A 21,505-nucleotide genomic window follows, 5' to 3' on the forward strand; every position below is an offset into this window, starting at 1 on the left:
ATTACACCGAACACAGTACTATAAGTATTTCTATACACTTGGGTTCACCAGTATGACATTCAAGACCCTTCACAGCCTGACATCAATCTTACCACTCACTACTCTTCTCCATGAGCCCACTTATTCATCCACAGGGCAGATCTTTCACTTCTGCCCAAATTAGCACTCCAGGTATAATGTTTCATCCACCTGGAATTATTTTTTTCATACCTGTCCATCCTTTCAACACTGATTTTAAATTTCTCCTAACATTGATTTTAAATTTCTCCTTTGCTCGAGTCATCTCTCACCACACCTGTAGTCACTTTAATTAATCTCTTTGCAGCAATTACAGACTCCATCATTCTATTCTGTTTGCACCACGTATTCCAAATCTGTTCAGAATCTCACAGCCAGAAAAAGTAGAGGATTTCTCTTAGCACTACAGACTGTGATATCTATGTACAAATTTTTACCACAAGGTGTATACCACATGGAGGCCAGGTTTCAAGCACTTTACAAACAGGAGTTCTGCATTGCAGTCTGAACTAAGCACCACTATTTCTGTTTTACAGAAATGGATTCTTAGTGATTAACTTCTTCAAGTTACTCAACTACATGTGGCAAAGACGCTAACTGCTCACTGAAGATGACAGCTTGCTTGCATGGCGGCTGATGGCAACAGCTGCCCAGTCGCACCTGCATCTGGCTGTGTCGGGGGCACATAAGCAGAGCGGAGGGGCACCGTTTCCAAGCTTGAGCTGCAAAGGTGCAGAGTCTCATCATCCCCCTCTTTTCACCCACCTGCCAAGTGGACTTCTTTCCCGGTCTATGGTAGCTACTCATGAAAAGATGTCAGAACTTCCCACTGCCTGGTCCCTGGATGAAAGGAGAATAGAGCCTCCCTGCCCATGGCCCAGCCCATGTCATCTCCAGGATACTGACTGTATTATATGTGAGGAAGAAATACACTTCTATTGGATTAACTATTCAAATGTCAGTTTTCTCTGATACCGAGCCTGGCATCCTTTACCTAATATACTATGCAATATTTGACCTATGAGAAAGCTCAACTAAGTTGACAAATCTACTTTAAGTACAAATGCATAGATAATAAGGACTGTACATTCAAGTTTGCCCTGGATTATACTGGTTTACACCTGATTTGACAGCATAATCATTAATAGCACCTCTTCTCACTTTCAGAAGTACCTTGGTTTAAATGGTAAATTGTAGTCGCTCTACTGATATATTGATATGAAAAGAACTGCTGGTAAGAATAAATAGTGAAAATAATTAGGGTCAGAATATGTGGTGCTTGATATACTGCACCACCATTTTTGTGATTTAAAGCAAGTTAATTTCTGCAAGCCTCAGTTCCTAGCCAGCAGAATAGGCATAAATACTCATATTAGTTACCTCACAGTGCTGTTCTGAGGTTGAAAGAAGAGAATCTGTGCTAAAGAGCTTTGAGGATGGTGAGTGCTAGGCAAATATTTAACTATGAATAAGACAAAACTATGAGAGCATGCCATTTTAAGGACTGCAGTTTTACACAACTAGAATCCCTTTTTAAACCAATATATCATTTACTATAACCTTTGAATAAAATATATGCATTAATATTTTATACATTTAAGGACTAGATTATATTTAAAAAGAATTAAATCCAGCCTATTGAATAACTGCCTCTGGGGTGTCTGACTTTAGAGAGAATGAATACCTAGTTGCCTTACAAAAAGACCCCAGTGCCTTCTCTTTGGAGAAACCCCAAATTGGAACTGCTGGCTTTCCAGGAAACTTGTAAGTGCACCTTCTCCTTCTTTATCCTCCTCCTGCCCTTCCTCTTCCTTCTTCTTCTTCTTCCTGTCTGTCTCTTTCAATTGCTCTTTCAAAGACAGGAAAAAGTCCTTAATGAAACCAACCTGTTCCTCCCACCATCCATCCACTCATCCATCCTATGTGCTATTTGCCATGGAAGAATCAATACTCCGCTAGGTGCTAAGAAGATTAATATAAACATACACAGTCCATGCTATCAAGGAACTTAGCCTAGAGGAAGAAGAAATGGATACCAGTTACAAATAGTAAATATAAAAACAAATTAGAAAAGAAAATATGTGCTAGAAAGGGAAGTAATACATTCCAACTATGTTTGAAGGATCAACGTTGGTTTCCTTAGAGTAATGATATATTTTTTAAAGACTTTATTTATTTATTTGACAGACAAAGATCACAAGTAGGCAGAGAGGCAGGCAGAGAGAGAGGAGGAAGCAGGCTGTCTTCCAAGCAGAGATCCTGATGCAGGGCTCGATCCCAGGACCCTGGGACCATGACCTGAACCGAAGGCAGAGACTTTAACCCACTGAGCCACCCAGGTCTCCCAGAGTAATGATATTTGATCTGAGATCTGAAGGATGAACAGTCAAGTGAAGTGGGGAAGTAAGGAAAGGCGGTGGGGAGCTTCGTACCAAAGAACATTCCACACAACCAAGTGCTAAGGCCCAGGAGAAGGAAAGATAATTTGCTCAAAGAATTGAGAGAAGTCAATTCTCTCAGAAGGCTGAGAGGGTAGTGATCAAAGTCTGCAGATGAGCCAGAAACAAATCACACGTAAACTTTAGGCCATAGCAAGGGTCTTTTTTCTGAGAACAATGAGAAATCATTGAGAGTTTTTATCAGAGGGTGACATCATTAGATTTGTATTTTGAGAAGATCACTCTGGATGCAAAATTGTAGCTGAGGATAAAAACACATTTGAAATCCATTACTCCTAAGACATGCTTCGTATATTGTTACAAATGTTTGTCTGTTTTTCTTCTTTTCTCTTTCTCAAGATGGCTCTCCAATATCTTCCTTTCTACCACTACATTTCCATTACTTCCATCATGATCGTGATTAAAAATATTCACCAGATTTCTTTTAAAATTAATAATCTATTCATCATGTTCCTTTTTGGGATTTCTTCAGCATTTGCAAGACATTTATGATGTAAGGAAATTAATTTAATTCTCTATTTTACATATTCTTTTTCTAAGCTAGACTCTGCTTCTCAATGACAGAAACCTGTATTCAGGTTTCAAAGCAAGAATGATTTCTACAGATAAATCGTGTTTTTGTTTTGGGTTCTTCCTACTATTAATAACTGATTTCTTAAGTTCATATATCATTGTGCCTTTTGCAAGCTCATAAGAGTGAAATAATCTAAAAATAAAAAATACATCACAAATATTTATTTATAACATGCATGAAATCAAGCCATTATAATCAGTAGGAATTTGCACTGATCTAGACTTAGTGTCCAACCTCTTTAGTACAAAAGGACACTTTATGCATGACCTCTCATATAAAAAATTGTCAATATTAGTCAATATTAAGCATTTATAAAGTTTGTTTCACCTTTCACATAAGATGTTTGAGGAAAAAATTTCCAGTGACTAAATTCTGATTTAAAAATGTAACAAATATTTCCAGTATTAACAACTTAAAATCCAAATTCAATGAGGAGGATACATAAGTATTTTGCCTTTTAAAAGTTTAAATTTTATTGAGTAACCAAGCTGAGATACATTTTTATAAGATTTACCTTATAGAAATTGTATTTTTTACAAAAATTATTCAGAATAATTTCACAGCTGGATTCTGATTTTTTTAAGAATCCCAACTTACTTGAGCCAAACGGAATCTTTTTTTTTTTTTTTCCACAGAAAGCTTAGAAATCCTCCATTACGTATCCAAGGCAGGAAGCCAGGGATAAAAAAAGGGATATCATTTTTATATGTGGTGCAAAAAGATGTGTGCAAAAACTGAACATATATAAAAGCAACTAAGTTAAGTCATGGCCAAGTTTCCTTTTCTGTACAACACCCACACGGTATGCTGTGATTATCAGTTTTTGGAAGGCAGCAATACCAACAATCCATCTCCCCACTCAGTTCATTTATTTGAAATCCTTTAATGTGTTCAATTATCATAGCTCCAAACATATGATTAAGGGTATTTATCAGCTAAATATCCTCAGAAAGCTAACTGTGACCTGGGAATGAAGAGACATCAGTTGGGAAAGGATGGGAGGGCTGATTTTGAAATATGTGTCACAGCCTGGGGACAGGGTCACATAGCACCAAAGTCTGATTGAGTTAACTTATTCAGAAATAGGAGGAATGGGAAAGGAAGGAAATGGGAGAGGAAGGAATCATGCCGACCTCACAGTTGGGTCTGGGACATAACCTTGATCATAGATTAAAAAAAGAAGAAGCAGAAGAAAAAGAAGAACTGGAGCCTTTTTTTTTTTTTTTTTTCAGTTTGAAGAAATAAACATATTTGTTAGTTTTTGTTTAATTGCTTTGGAGTAGTAAGTATACAGAAGTCTAAACAGAAGGAAAAAATACCATCTTAGATATTTGTTCATGTGCTATAAGGGAAATAACCTCAGGAAATAAACTTTGCATTCAATAAAATATATGTTGGGTTCATGAACATGTTGATAAAATGGATAGACCACTGATCTAATTCAGGACACCTTTTCCCTTGTTATAGTATGGAAATTAGAAATCTCTGCCAACAAAGTAAGAATAAAAAGTCCAAAAGAAGGAAGTTAATCAAAACTTTAGACTGTGACCTACTTTCAAAATCCAGATTAGAATTCCAATACTTTGAGCTCCAACTTCTGAGCTCCCCTAGTTATTCCATGCACTGTAATTTTGAGGTAGGATTCAGCAACTTTTAAAATAATTTCTCATTTTTATGAATTTGAAAAGAATATAAAATACATACTATTCAAAATTTCAATTCAGAATTTGATGGCAATTGCATGGTAAAAGATGTTTTCTCCAAAAGACACAAAGTTTTATAATACGGATATATGGAATTATTCACCTTAAATTTCAGGTGTACTAACATAGTTAACTGAGTAAAATCATCCTTCCTGGATCTATAATGTTTGACTTGCCAACAGGTTTACTAAAGCCATACAATGAAACCTGGCAAGATAGATAAAATCATCTCTGCTACTCAGCTGAACAGATGGCCCGGGGTATAGAAGACATTAATATGGTAAGAAACTTAAACATTAAAGATAAAGTGTTTAATCTTTCATAAATGAGAGTTTTAAATATTAGAATCAATAAGAATATTTGCATATATGGGCTTGGAAGTTGGAAATCAGGAGTTTAAGGGAATTGACTTTAGGCCTCTGCTAAGAAAGTGGTCACTTTAGGAAGGCCATGGTCTCCACAGCGTAGACCTGGGGGATGAAGTAATTTTGTAGAAAACACTTTGGACTTAGATTTTCAGAAGGCTTATTAGTGGGCTGCTTTTTACTGACCCCAATTTTTCTCCATAGATCCATTTTCAGCCAATAGTCTTCAGACTTTATATGTTCTCCTTGGGTCAGCTTATCCATTTCTATAGCTTTAACACCATCCATGCTAATGACACACAAATCTCTACTCAGTCCAAATCTTTCCTCTTAGTTTGGACCTGTGTATCCAAGATCATACTAGATACATATACATCCATCTCCTCAGGCATGCCCTTCAACCCTAACCTATATATTCAGTCCTGCACTCACTATCTTACAGAAAAACCTTTTCTCTTAGGAAATCGTTCTCCATCCTCAACCCAGAACATGGGAATCATTCCTGATTCTTCTATCTCTGTCTGTCTCATCTACTGTGCCAACTAGTTATTTAATCTTACCTATTTAATCCTACCTATTTTTCCTCATTTTCCTCTCTTCACTTCTATAATTTCCATTCCTCTTTCGGTAGTTTCCCATTACATGTCCCATTTCCAGTTTTATATCACACTAATCCATCCATCAAACAGTTGATGGATTATTTTTTCAGTAAAAGACAATTCAACACCTGCTTTCCAAGTTAAAATCTTCCAGTGTCGAAACAGCCACTCATATTTCATTTATTAAATGTTGAGTTTCATCACATTCATAGCCTATTCTCAGTTTAAGGGTATATTTATAACCTCCATAGAACTATAAAAACTCACCTATTCTATAGAATGTTCAGTTTTTTTCTGGTACTACTGACATTTATTTTTTTAAATATTTTATTTATTTATTTGACACACACAGAGAGAGAGAGTACAGGTAGGCAAAGGGGCAGGCAGAGAGAGAAGGTGAAGCAGGCTCCCTGCTGAGCAGAGAGTCCGATGCGGGACTCAATCCCAGGACCCTGAGATCAGACCTGAGCCGAAGGCAGAGGCTTAACCCACTGAGCCACCCAGGCACCCCTTGACATTTAATCTCTAAATTTTATATAAAGAATTTTGAATACATAGTGATATGAAACGATCATTTCTGTTTAGAAGAAGTTATTGTAACTATGTATTGAGAGCAAATAAGATAATATAGTACTGGCCCAGTGGAAGGCTTCATCACTGTTAATTTTCTTCTCATTCTAAGAGAAAGAAGAATACACAAGTTATGGTACATGAAGCTAATAGCAGTTTCATATGATGGTGTTCTGTTATTTGATCCATCATCAATTCACTTCAATTTAAGGGCTTATAGAGCTTGGTGGGGCCTGCAAATCATAAAGGGTTTATTTGAAGTCAAAAAAGTAATGAAGAAAAGTGATTTACCTAAACCTAAATTTTGCTGGTCAGTAAAAATAAAGGTACAATATTTAAAGTCAGAAATGGATAGACTTCCTGGAAAACTGAGTCTTCTTTAGGACTTGGCTGGGAAACTTCCTCTCTATAAGGGACAACTGGAAGACTTGCCTGAATTTCCAGCAATATGGTTTTAGAAAAACCATAGACACTTGACCTGAAAAGCAATCTTACTAACCATTATAAAGCATATGCTTTGTATGAAAAGATGTACACTTTATTTTATTTTACTTTTTCTAAGATTTTATTTATTTATTTGACAGATGGAGATCACAAGCAGGCAGAGAAGCAGGCTCCCTGCTGAGCAGAGAGCCCAATGTGGGGCTTGATCCCAGGACCCTGGGATCATGACCTGAGCCAAAGGCAGAGGCTTTAACCCACTGAGCCACCCAGGAGCCCCAAGATGTACACTTTAGACTCAAGTAGTGTGAAAGACTAGATTTCAGCTGAAAGAATAAAGTTTTTAACTTGGATTCAGGCAGAAAGAGTGATTATGGCTGATCAAGATATATGCTCCAGAGATTAACCTGAGGACACAACAAAGAGAGGATCTGAGACAAATGACTAAGAATGAGAAATGGTATCTTATTAGAAGCACAATTTAATTCTGTGGCTCTCAAAGAGTAGTGATTTGGTGTCATCATTTTTTTCCTTGGGTTTTTCTAAGTTAGCCACAAAATTTTTAGTATTGATGTTCTCTTTATCAATTACATTCTTCTCAATAGGAGAGTAATCAACTGAACAGTAGGAGGAAATAGGATTCTGGAAAATTAGCTATAGTTCATTACTAAGTGAAGAATGTGCAACTATTGATTTCAGGGTCATGAGCTGGAGTGCTATGTTGGGTGCAGAGATCACTTAAAAAAATAAAGTTCATTAGTAAGTGGATTGGACCTTTAATTGGCCATACATTGATAATGAATTTTTTTTAAAAATAATAATTAAAACATTTCTGCAAGTATGTGTTAGTTTCATAACAATCAGGATATAGGCAATAAATGGGTATTTCTCTAACATTGGCTAGAATGTGGCCTTGAAATAAGAATTTCAACTTAGAAAAACAAAAGTTGTCAGAAAATTTTCATTTCAAGGTAAATAAGCAGAATGGAGACGTTAAGGGAAATAAAAAAAGAACAAATAAAAAATTTATCAATGTCTTTTGGAAAGCTTTACCTTTCTTTGTTCTTTAAAATACAAAAGAAATGAATTAGAGAAAGGTAAAAAAAAAACTATATTCCTATATATAAGTGATTATTTGTGGGTCTGTAGCAAGCAAACACTTATGTAAAAATCCTCCCCACCCTACCCCTGAAGACTATCACCTCAGACTTCACTCTTATTTTATTGAATTCTATGGCTTCCCAAACATTTTTCATAACTACGTTATGTGACTTACTAGTATAATGTCCTTAACACTCTTCTAACTTGGTTTGTCTATGCTTTTAGCTTCTTCTTTTTTTTTTTTTTTGCCTTTTTTTTTTTTTTAACTTATTTCCTTTATATGCTCCTTCATCTTTATGTCTGTGGACATAATAGAGATACATCATAAATTATGTAATCCCAGGTACTGATGAAGGCTATGAAAAAAATACATAAAGTACTATAATGAAATGGATAATGCAGGCAAGAGGGCAGAAGACTAGGTAAGTTGGTCAGGAAAAGCCTCTCCGGGGAAGGAAAATTTGAGTACAGCACATAATCAAATAGGGAACAATAAATTAGCAAAGATCTGTCTTCTGAGCAGAAGGAATAGCAAGTCCAAAGCCTCTGAGGTAAAAACAATCTTGGAACGTTTGAGGCATAGCAAGATGGCCAGGATTACTGACACGGTACACAAAGACAGAGAGAAGGAGATGAACTTGAAGATGTGTGAGGTATTTGAGGTGTAGTATAGAATATAAATCTCACCCTGGGTGAAATGGAAAAGCATTAGATTTTTTTAAGAGCATGTTAATGGCATCGTCACATTTATGTTTTTTTTTTAAATTTTATTTATTTATTTGACAGACAGAGATCACAAGCAGGCAGAGAGGCAGGTGGAGAGAGAGAGGGGAGCAGGCTCCCCGCTGAGCAGAGAGCTGGATGTGGGGCTCGATCCCAAGACCCCAAGATCATGACCGGAGCAGAAGGCAGAGGCTTTAATCCACTGAGGCCCAGGTGCCCCCACATTTATGTTTTTAAAAGGACACTGGTGAGAGTGGAAAGAAGCAGACCTGTTAGGTGGTTACTTCAGCAGCCTAGCTGAGGCATAATGGTGGCCTGGATGAGATGGCTACTGGCAGATCTAAAAGATGATTGGGTTTGGGATATATCGAAGGCAAGAAACATGATGATAGATTATATCTGCAGTGTGGAGAGAAAAGAAGAATCAGAGTTGACACCTCAGTGTTTGTTTGAAAAATTGATTAAGTGAGGGTTCCAGTTACTGTGATGCAGAAGCCTGGGAATGAAGGGAAATTGAGGATGTGAAAAATCAAAAGGGTTTTGTTCTGGGCATATGATGCCGAGAGAACTTAAAATACGAATCTGGACAGGAGAAGAGGTATACATTAAGGGATCAGTGGTGTCTTAATTATGTTTTTTTCTCTTGTAGAAAAATAGACTAATTTTTATTTTTTAATCCACAGATTTATTATAAAGTATTTCCTCCTAATAATTTGCATTTTACTTCAGACTATATTCTTTTCTCTCCTTTGAAAAAAACCTATATATTTCTTGAATATTAGATAAAAATTTGATCATGACTGAACAGGCATGACATACAAGATTCTGGACTAGATAAGAAAGAGTGGGTTATATTCCTTTTCCAGTTCTCGATTAACTTCTTATTGCTATTTTCTATCTCTTCTCTTCAAACAATAAAAACAGAAAATTAGGAAAATATGCTAACCCTCAGAGCAAATGCTAAAAGTATAAAAGACAGAGTTATCTTTTTGCTTAGCATAGTGTTTCCTGGAAGACAGGTACCGTTTCAAGTCAAATAAAGTAAAATATGATGCATATTTTTTCATTTTCCTGGACCTCTTAGGCTTGGTGTAGGGAACACGTCCTACAACACGGACTTGATCTCAAGTCTGTAAACTGGCAGAAAAAATAAGAAACACGTAAAACAATACAAAAACATGAAAGTAATATAAATTACCAATATGCAAACGCTATACCTGGTTAAATAAGAGAGATATTATGGTAGTGCTGGCTTTGTCACAGCTAAATTGTATGCAGATATGCACAAAGACGGGAACACTAATGTGAAAGCCATACGTGAGCATGACTTACCAAGTGGTTGGCCGGCAATGATCCTGGCATTCTCTCCAGCCACTGCCGCTCTTGCGTGTCGCTCACTCATGTACTGTACAAATGCATAACCCTTGTGAACTGAGCATCCAACTATTTTTCCATACTTTGAGAAAATGGCTTCAATGTCAACTTTCTTGACAATGGCTGTATTTAGATTGCCGATGAAAACTCGGGAGTTGATGGACTTGGGGTCATTCTTATTGGTGACATTGCTGGTCTGTGTTTTGCCAGTCATGGTTGGCTCACCTTGTTTTAATCCTTAAACAAACAAACAGAAATAATCAAAAGGAAAAGAATTAGGTTGGATGGATATTACCAATATTTAACATTTTTCAACAGTGTACCAGGTAATCTCAAATCCCTAATTACCGCTGATTTTCTTGAGAAGAAAATTTAGAAATATAAAAGTTGAACACTACATTACAAAATGAAGAAAACACTTATAAACACTTGGCGTGTAGTTATAAATGGATTCCTGATTTATTTATCCAAAATCCAGCCTCACATAATGATGAAACCTTTTGTAGTTGTTTGTATTTTTAAATCAATCAATTTTTCAGAAGGAAGTCTGAGGAATAAACCACCTGATATTGTTAGCACATGCATTTTTAGCTCTACATTTTCCATAAAATGCACATATATTGGATCTTTCATTATCAGAAACTTTTTATCAGAAACTAACAATTCTTTCCACTAAATGCTGTAGGAGTGAAAAAAGGTTTAAAAATTTATTTAAAAATTTAACATAAGAAAAATGTAATTGCGTAAGTAAGGGATTTAACCAGAGTTAATTCTGTACATTGTCTTAATGGAGCCAATTTCATATATTGGTTAAAAAAAAAAAAAAAAGACAACATGTGTACCTAGTTTTCATCAATGATCAGCAAATTAGTAGACTGGCATCTGTGTTGAAATTTCTATTCTCAAACTCATTTTTAATTCATTTAACTAAAAGCTCCTATGTTGCCCAAGGACTGCCAGTATTTCTAAAAACTGTTTTCTAAGCTTGGCAGAGTATTTAATTGTGCTTAATTAAACTCAATGAAACTTTTATTTCTAAGTACTCCAGCACTTGCAGACTTATTTTTGTAAGGTTTTAAAAATTCATTCATTCATTCGTTTATCCAACAATATTTATTAAGCACCTTTTTTTCTTTCTCTCTCTCTTTCCTCCCTCCCTCCTCCTTCCTTCCTTCCTCCCTTCCCTCCTTTTCCTTCCTTTCATCCTTCCATTTTTCCCTTCCCTGCTTCCCCCTCCCCCTCTCCCTCCCTCCCTTCCTTCCTTATTTCTTTTGTTTTTGGCCAGACATTTTCTTCTAAAGTGACTACGACTTTAAAAAAACTAATATGGTGAAACTAAAATTTCAACAAGGATACAATCTCTGACATTGATGATCATTGTTAAACATTAGCTAATTAATACATTTTATCAGTGCTATATATAGATAGATACAGATATATATACACATACATATCTATATACATTTATATACTTTCATATGAATAATCTCTTTTAAAACCTTATAGCTATAAAAACAATAAATACATCTTTTTAAAAAATAATTTTAAATAATATTTTTAAGTTGAGCATTAAAGTGATAGAAATCTTAAACGCATATAAATTGAATATATTTGAAAAAAATAAATAAATTGAATATATTTGAAAATTTACTGGCTAAACCAGATACTTCTGAAATCAAGAGCAACGAATAACATAAAAATGATTCAAATTAGGTTGTTAATGATCACATTTTGGATTATTAAAATTTTACTAAATAGTCAAAATTATACATAACCCTTTATAATGAAGTTTGAGTTCATAAACATTTAGATATTCCATAAAAAGTAATAGTATGGCATCATTCAAATCAAGGATTATGTTGCTTTCTCTTTTTGTTTCAGTTTAGCTAGACTTGAGTGGTTGCTTTAGGAATTATTCAGGGTTAGGGTTAAAAGAAAGGAAAGCTGGTAATTTTGTTTTTAATTTTGCAACTTGAGTTATTGCAAATCTCAAGACAAATGCTCTGAGAATCAACTGGATACAGAAAAGTCAAGGTGTACATATGTATTTTAAACAAATGACTAGCTACCTCATATAATTTCATGTATTTTAATCACACTGAAAGGGAAAACTAAAGATCCATTTTGGGGGCTCCAGAATCCATAGTTACCTTTCTTACCACTCCAGGCCAACATGAGTAATGCAATCCATAGAAATACTCTTATTTCCTTTTTCTCTTATGTAGTCAATGTTTTTAGAAATATAGTAGAGTTACTTTCAATAATAAACCATGACTATGGTTGATGTTTTATTTCCTAAAGAGGGATGAACTGGTTAAAATGCAAACTCAAGAACTGTTTGAGTGGGTCAGACGCATGGCTGACAGAGCCCAGTGGTCTCTCTTTGATAATGACCCTGAGTCAAATTTAGATGAAGGCACAGCTATCCTAGAATTCCACATGCTCTCTCTGACTGCATCTGTTTGTTCTATGTAAATGATTTTCAAAGCTGTAACTCCAAATTGCCAATTGTGTAATTCTTCTTATTGATTCTTCATCACCTTATAGTCTGTATGTGTCTACTCTCTCACACAAGATTACTTGCCAGTTTCTATCAGCATTTATAATGACAAAGTTTTGTCACAGTGTTGTACATTGACATTTCAACATTCTGCAAAATCGTCCTAATTCATAGTATAATATTTAGCTTGTACTTCTATATTACATGAATCTTCAATCAGTCGAAGGACTTCACTTTCAGACATGATAGAATAACAGGGGTTTTAACCTTCCTGACTCCAAAAACTAGAAAATCAGGTTAATATAGATGAAACAACTGTTTTCAGACATTAAACCACAGGCATCGCAGAGCCATGACATCTAAGAGAAAAGGAACATATTTCAGGTCATAGAGCTGCGATATGTGTCTATGTGTAATGTGTTCACATATGTGTGACTGAAAGCAGAGGCAGCTACCTTACTGAGTTGAGGCAATAGAAATCAGAGCTCAGGGAGTCTGACAAACCAGGAAATTGTGAGGCAGATTTCTAGAAAGAAGAGAGTTATTCAGACTACTCCACTTGTCTTCAGGATCTTTTGAGTCTATGTTGGTTCCTAGAATATGCATGCAAAAGTTCAGCTTCTATGAGGTTGGTTAAAAACTTATTGGAAAGCTGTCAGTTACCAGACCCATAAAAGGCTGAGAATCATTCAAGTTCCTACCAGCAACAGTAGAGTGTCCAAACCGGCCCCCTGGAGCATTATATTCAGACACCAGATAAGTGATCCCCTACAGTAAAAGGTACTCTTGCGACAACCCTAAAAGAACTTAAAAACAAGTCTCAAGATGATCGAACTAAACCAAAAACAATCCAAAGGTCTACCAGAGCAAAGCAAAATACTTATTTAAAAAAAAAACAAACAAACAAAACTCACACAACACAAAATACAAAATCTTTAGCATTCAAGAAAAAATTCCTAGAGATCCCATGAATTGAAAAGTGTGACCCATAACCAGGAGAAAAATTAATGATATAAAAAAAGAATTAAAGGAATGTCTACACTCTTAATCTCAGGAAATGAACTGAGGGTTACTGGGCGGGGGGCGTGGAGGGAGAGGGTGTTTGGGTTATGAACACTGGGGAGGGTATGTGCTATGGCGAGTGCTGTGAATTGTGTAAGACATCTGATGATTCACAGACCTGGGATCCTGAAGCAAATAATACATTATATATGTTAACAAAGGAACATCTACAGATGAAAACTAGATCTAAAATTAAAAATACATACTTAATAGATATTATAGGTGATAAGACTCTGCAGAAAACAGATTTGTGAATTTGAAGTTATGGAAATAGTGAATATCCAAGATGTATTATAGAGATAAAACGCTAAGAAAAAAAGCTGAGCAGAGAGCCTCGGTAAGTCAAATGATAGTACCACGCTATTTAATATACACACACCTGGAGTCCCACAGGGGTAAAAATACTCAAAAGAACAATAGTCAAATATCTCCCAAATTTGATGAAAATTCTATCATTCCAGAGATCCAAGAATCTCACTGAATTCTAATCAGAATAAACAAAACGACAGACTGATCATAATCAAATTGCTGAAAACCACTGATAAAAAGAAAAATCAAGGAGCTCTGAGGTACTGAAATAATGCTTACATTACTCCATGCAATCCGTGCACTGGGTGTGGTGCAAAAACAATGAATACTGTTATGCTGAAAATAAATTTAAAAATTAAAAAATAAAATGCTTACATTGTAAGAATAGTCAAGGAGATGTTATAGCTACAAAGCAAATGACAAGAGAAAAATGAATATTTTGATGAAAATGCAACTAATCCTAGAACTTGTCTCTTTGTTTTTAAGCTAGAAGTTTGAAAGGAGCTAGTGTTAAGTGTTTATGAAGGCTGCCATATGATAAACTATAAACCACTGATGCCCCACAGAATTTTCTATAAAGACGGACATATTCCATACCTACATTACCTAAAATGGTAGTCAATAACCCCATTTGACTTTTGAGTACTTTACTCTTGCCACTATGAGTGAAGTACTGTATTTTTAATTTAAAATTTAAATTAAATTTTTAATTTTTAAAATTTAATTTAAAATTTTTAATTTTAGTTAAAATTAAAGCAATATTTTAATGCATTTTTGTACCCAAAAAGGCTAAACAGGACTCTTGTCCTTTAAAAATATAATTACTGTATAACTCAGAAACTATTTGTTTATTTGTGTATTACAGAATATGTTTTTGGTCCCAGAAAGTTACAAAAGATATGATGGTATTAGATATGTTTCAGAAGAAGAATAATTAAAAATTTAAACAGTTGCCATATGAAGACTAATGTAAGAGTACTGTGGAAACAACTAAGATGCCCTTCAACAGACAAATGGATAAAGAAGATGTGGTCCACAAACACAATGGAATATTAGCCACCAGAAAGGATGACTACCCAACTTTTGCATCAACAAGGATGGGACTGGAGGAGATTATGCTAAGTGAAATAAGTCAAACAGAGAAAGTCAATTGTCATATAGTTTCACTTATTTATGGAACATAAGGAATAGCATGGAGGACATTAGGAGAAGGAAGGGAAAAATGAAGGGGGAGAAATTGAAGTTGGAGATAAACCACGAGAAACTATGGACTCTGGGAATGAAATGAAGGGTTTCAGAGGGGAGGTGGGTGGGGGGGGTGGGTGAGCGGGGTGATGGGTATTAAGGAGGGCACGAATTGCATAATAAAGCACTGGGTGTTGTATGCAAACAATGAATCTTGGAACACTACATCAAAACTAATGATGTACTGTATGGTAACTAACACAATATTTAAAAAAAAAGAGTAAGGTTTTCTTTCTGAAAATATCACACCAAGATTGTAAATACTCTATAAAATCAGAAAGAATGTGTATGGAATAGTTAAAGATCTGTCTTCGCAGATTTCTAGCTTTGAATCTAAGAAGGATACATTAATTATTAAAGACAACATTAAAATTTACTATAGAGAAAACATTTTTGGGGTAGACAAGATTAATACAGCAGTAAATTCTACTCTTCTCTTGATTTCATGGTCCTGCATTTCCAAATTTAGATTTATTTAGACATTCAATTGAACACAGAATAAACTACAAAAATAACAACAAGAAATACCCTAATATTCAAGAAAGTCAGTCAACAATACTAGTGCATGTTATATTCAAAAACCTGGGAAAAGAAGAAAAAGATACGAAAATGATTAAGAAAAGAATATCATGCCCTAAACATTATAATCTGTTAAAGTCTAGAGTTAGTACTCAAAGAAGTCCTATAATATATGTTAAAACCTTGGAAGTGCTGCAAGATTTACAAACTAGTGATATCTGAAAAGAAAGAGCTCATATCCAGTTGAGAAGACCAGAGAAAACTTCTTGAATCAGAAAATATCTGATTTTATCATTAAAGAACATTATGAAAATTCAATGAGCACATAGTTAGTTTCTTAACATACACAAAAGGACAGTCGTTTTCCAAATACTTTTAACTCATCTAAATGTACTTGAATATTTTTTTACATTTAAAAAAGTTGGCATAAAACTCCTTAAATGTATAATTATAAAAAAGGAAAAAGTTGAACCAAAATAAACAAATTTATTTAATCACCTTTTCTTGGACAAAATAAACCAAAAGAATGTCCCCCCAAAAGTCTGAATTTATTCTTCAGAAAACCATCCACAATTTAGGAAGACATAACAAATCTACCAGGGCAGTGACAGACAGTTCTTCAGCAGAATTCATAAAAACTATTCATAAAAGCTTCATAAAAACTATTTTGTTTATAAAAAAATAAAAAATTAAAAAACTTAAAAAAAACTATTTTGTGAAAAACGTTCAGATGCCCATTTGCATGAGAAAATCAAGTATATGTGGTGATATTCTATCACCCATAAACATCACTATTATAATGAATACTCAATTCTTAGATCGCAGACCACTTCCTACAATAAGCCAAAGGTAGTTTTTTCAAAGTAAATATTTTACAGAATGTGTACACACAAAAGGAAATAACACATATGAAGGGAAAAAAAGTAGTTTTAACCTGAAGATATTTACTGTTAAAATTTTGGGGTATTTTCTTTGCCATTGCTTTCCAGTACTTAGAAGAAAAAGAGTTATAAATTAGAAAAAAGTCATCATAATCTATATACCTAGTGCCACTGCTTATTACTTCTACTCATTTTATTATGCTATTATAAACCATCTTATTGTATATAACTTACACAATCACATACTAACAAGCTGTACCATGATTTTCTTCATTCTCTTGATGAGCATTTAGCTTGTTTCCAATTTTTTTCAGATAACAAAAGTATCTCAGATGAACAATGACAAATTTAGTGAGGATAAATTCCTAATGCTAAAATTCTTTGTCAAACAGGAAAGAAAAAACCTCTACTTTAGTTATCAATCCTCAGATATTTTCTAGAAAGTTTAAACACCTTTTCACTTCCATCTGTATTGGCTGTTTTAAGACACTCAGAGTATTTTTGATGTCTTCCATCACCTCCTTAAGTACCATATTCAAAATATTTTCTGATTCATTAGGTTGAGTAGGAAGAATGGGCAAACATACCATAAACTCAATAAGAGAGGGATATTCTGATCTCTGAAATGATGTAAATGAAGTTTATGACCTTAGCTAGACTGGCACTAGTAACAGACACAGCATAATTCTCTTGTACTCAGAAAAAAGTAAATTAGTGTTTGGAGCTTCCATTAGGATATGGATATCCATTAGGCATATCACCGAAGTCATTATTATTTAAAAAAATAAAAACTATTCTGATTTCCATTGTTAAATGCACACTTATTAAGTCTACATATTATATTTTAATATATTAATGTTACATAGTATGTTTTCAATGTTCATTAAAAATTTAACTATTAATTATAAATAAATTAAAAACACTATTAAGATATTTGAACTTTCAGCAGTCCTTCTATCTCAATATTATAATTCGGTTACTACAATTATGAATAACATTCAGAGCAGAAGTGAAATTTACTACTCATTAAGTTTTGCAAACATATTAATTAGAGTCACATCAACCTATTTTTTATAAAACTTTTTTAAAACTGTGTACCTCAGACAATGACTGTAATATTTTGGCAATAGCACACTATAAGAACCAAGAAATCCAGTTGCCATTTTCCTTTTTAACTACAGTTTGTGTGTAAAAAGATTAAAGACATAAAATATTTTGCTTTTAATAAGGAGTTGCTGGTAATAAAGGTGATATGATAAATTTTATAGAAAATTAATATGAGATATTTTAGGAAGAAAAATGGTTTAAAATGCCACTTAGTGGGATATAGAAAGATTTTTAAAATAGGCAAATGATAGTATTGCATTCTACATTCAGGGCAGAACATAAAAATTTAATGAAATTATTGTAAACAATAGAAAAAATAAAATTATTATAAAAATAGAAATGGCATTAATTAATTAGCAAAAAATGTTAGCTAAAATATCTTAGTAGCAGTGATTATCTTTGAATAGAACCACTAACTACAAAGAAATAAGTGGTTTTTTTTTAAAGATTTTATTTATTTATTTGACAGAGAGAGATCACAAGTAGGCAGAGAGGCAGGCAGAGAGAGAGAGAGGAGGAAGCAGGCTCCCTGCTGAGCAGAGAGCCCGATCCAGGACTCCATCCCAGGACTCTGAGATCATGACCTGAGCCGAAGGCAGTGGCTTAACCCACTGAGCCACCCAGGCACCCGAAATAAGTGTTTTTAATCTGGAGCTTAAGATTAAGTAGTTGATAGGAAAACAAGAACTACTAAGTAAACACATATAAGTATAAATAATGTAATAACTGTAGTTACAAAAAGGTAATCATTTTGCATTGGTTATTCTAACTATAAATTGGAAATCAATGGATATTAGTGAGTCAACATTTCAAACATAATTAAGAACTTGAAATATTAATCAACCTCTGTGTTAAAATTCAACTTCTGAATTAAAATTATTTTGGAAAATATAAATTGATAAATGAGTCAATTTTTGTAAACAAGGAGTAATGATTAAGTGTTAAGCCATCTCTCGTGAAGCACTTAAAAAGGTGTGGAAGATCCAACCACTATTTGGCAGAGGGTTATTATGGTTTAAAGAAACCATCACCTTGGTTCATGAGAGAGAGAGGTCAGACACAACCCCGTGTAAATCATGACCAATCTGAAAGAACACAGGTTAGGTCAGGCCTCTGATCAAGAATAAAGTAAGAAACAGATCACCAGTATAATTCTTTTTTTTTTTTCTTCATGCATTAGTGAACTTGGGCTGCTATAATAAAATGCCAGAGCCTGGGTAGTTTAAACAGCAGACATTTATTTCTTACACTTCTAAAGGCTAAAAGTTCAAAATCAAAGTGCAAACTGATTCAGTTCTTGGTAGGAGATTTCCTCCTCCTCACTATGTCTTCACATAGTAGAGAGAAAAGTTCTGGCCTCTCTTCCTCTTCTTAAAAGGATACTGACCCCATCAGGAGAGCCATACCTTCATGACCCCACCTAAACCGAATTACTCCCCTAAAATCCTATCTTCACATTATGGGTTTATTATGGGTTTGGGGTTCAACATATGAATTTAGAGGGTACATAATTTATTCCTTAGAATTTCACATCACCCAAGGATAAAAACTTATTTGTGTTTGGAGTTTTCAGGAAATGAAATGAACTTTCTATGAAGCATTAGAGAGATTGTGACTGGTGTTACATCTGTTATATCAGGGATCATGTAAGCATTGTCTATTTGATCACCAAATTCAAAGTATAGGATTCCACTGTGATTTTTACAAGTAAGGAACATTATCAACTTTAAATTAAAAAAAAGAAGATTCAAAGGGATAAAACCATATAGTTATTTAACTCAAAAGTATTCATTTCATGGAGTTATCCTGAGTATACTCACATTCTCTAGAATATGAAAAATTTGGTATCAATCTAGGAAATTTATTGCATATGATGTTCTCAAAAGCTTTCTCCTATGCAAAACAGATCCTTCAGTCACACAAGTTGTCTAAGAGCAAGACTGTAATGCTATTTCCAAGAAAACTCCACTGGTTAACATGACCTAGGCAGAAGACTGTTTTGAGTTACACAGAGAAGTTGAATCAAGAATAATTAGGCACTTTCTACTACTTGACTAGGGAAAAGAAGTCAATCAGGGATAGTAGGTTTTGTAATATAAGGCATATAGAGCACTAACTGCTATCTGAACCATTATTTGGCAGAGGATTGTGAATAATGAGGTAGTTACCTTGGTTTCTGACTGGTCAACCACATCCATGTAGAAATCAAGACCAATGTGACAAGACCCCTTAGTGTTCTGGGACCATGCAGTCAGAAAAAAGTACGAAACAAGTAATAGGTGTCCCTTCATTCTTTGTCACATAACCTTTGTTTTTTAATGCCTGTTATAAACATTGCTAAAACAGTTGCTATTTAAGAGATTTTGAATTTTCAAAGATGGTCTACAAATCATTAAAACTATTTCAAAAGTAGTTATGCAAAAGTTATTTTATATTTAACAAGCATTTAGTACTTAGCAATTATTATATAACTGCCATTGGTTTAAGGGTTTATTAAATATCCACTCATTTAGAATAGTTAGGAGAGGGTTCTACCTTTTCCCTTCATTTCCTCTGGGATCTGAAGTATTTCCAGAAAAGTGTTTCAACTTACCTGAGGGAGACACCAATTTGGGTTTAATATTGAGAAGCCTCATCACCACTGTAACCATACAGGTTATGCAGAAAGGAATAGCCACAAACTGCTAAGATTTAGTCTGTGATTTATATTAAGAATTATATTAAGCATGCTAGGTAACACCATATCTTAAGAATGCCCAGAGATGATTCTGGAAAATTTTTCCTCAGAATTTGTTAGCTCCACCAATTTACTGGCTCCAATTAGAGTTTCCCTGAAATAATATAAAACAGAGCAGAATGCATTCAACTTTGTGTTGAGCTTCTTCTGCTAGTCACACGGTAATGAATGCTATGTTATAGTTCACATTAATACAATTTAAAAATGTAAATATGGACATTCAAAGCAAAAGCATCAGAATATTCACTTCTAATTGATGCATTACATGAGGCCAGCAATGGAGAATTAGAAGATTGTTCTTGTGTATTCACTAGGATAAAACTATGCTCTGTTCCCCATATTCCTCCACTGAATAAAACATCCTTCTCCATTTTTAAACTCTCAGGTCACTTAAAGCTAAATTGCAGGAGATAAACACTGTCATGCCCACAGGAGAAATTCACTCACTCCTAGTTAACAGGTCCTTTCCACTCTTGTCCTCTTTGTTCAAACTGTCAATCATGACAGTTCCCTCAGGAGTTAAATTCGGACCACTAAGTGATTTCATGGAGGCTACTAAACTGCCCGCAGAGATGAACAACTTTCAATCATTATTGATGTGGCTTTGGAAGACTGGTCCTAGAGTAAAAGGTTTTAAATCCCACAACCAACCCTCTGGCACTTCTGCGCTCTCCTGAAATAGAAATAAATGCCCTACAGTAGGTGCAACGGTGAACTGCCCTCCACAAAATTGAATATTTGGGTTGTATTAAGTAGCCATAAAAATGATATAGTGAAAATGCCTACTGTATGTTTAGATCAGATAAAGTTCCTGTTTACAAATTCCTTAAACTCAGCACCTCTGAATGCAGATACAGCATTATAAATGACAGCATCTAGCCATCCAGATATTGCAAATAACTGATTTAAAGCATAATTTCTCTTTGGTGGAACAAATACTGTCCCCGTTGCTGCCATAGCCTATGACGGGACACAAAATGTTCCAATTCTCCCCTACCCTTAGCTACACAAGGCAGAATCTCCATAAAATATTAGAAAATCCCAGGAAACGTAGAAATTAAGAATTATGGATGCCCTTTTCTGAATAGAAGCTAAAGGTTATCAATAATTACCACCTATTTGTAAGCTTGGTAAAAGATTTGTTAAGACCTTATGCCACAAATGATAGTAAGGAGAGAGTAACTGTAGGTATGAGATAACTATGCCCCCTAAGTGTCT

At 34.4% G+C, this 21,505-nt stretch overlaps 1 protein-coding gene across 12 annotated transcripts in view; it reads right to left on the reverse strand.

The window, feature by feature from the left end:
• Positions 1-21,505, reverse strand: part of RALYL (RALY RNA binding protein like) — a 713,948-nt gene that overhangs the window by 380,711 nt on the left and 311,732 nt on the right. For all 12 annotated transcript variants that reach the window (XM_059166125.1, XM_059166124.1, XM_059166115.1 and 9 more), the window contains one exon: positions 9,886-10,164. In XM_059166125.1, coding sequence (XP_059022108.1) covers positions 9,886-10,141 — 256 coding nt within the window. In that variant the 5' untranslated portion in view covers positions 10,142-10,164. The remainder of the gene's footprint in view (positions 1-9,885; positions 10,165-21,505) is intronic.

This window comes from Mustela lutreola, chromosome 3, assembly GCF_030435805.1.
Source record: "Mustela lutreola isolate mMusLut2 chromosome 3, mMusLut2.pri, whole genome shotgun sequence".
NCBI lineage: Eukaryota > Metazoa > Chordata > Mammalia > Carnivora > Mustelidae > Mustela > Mustela lutreola.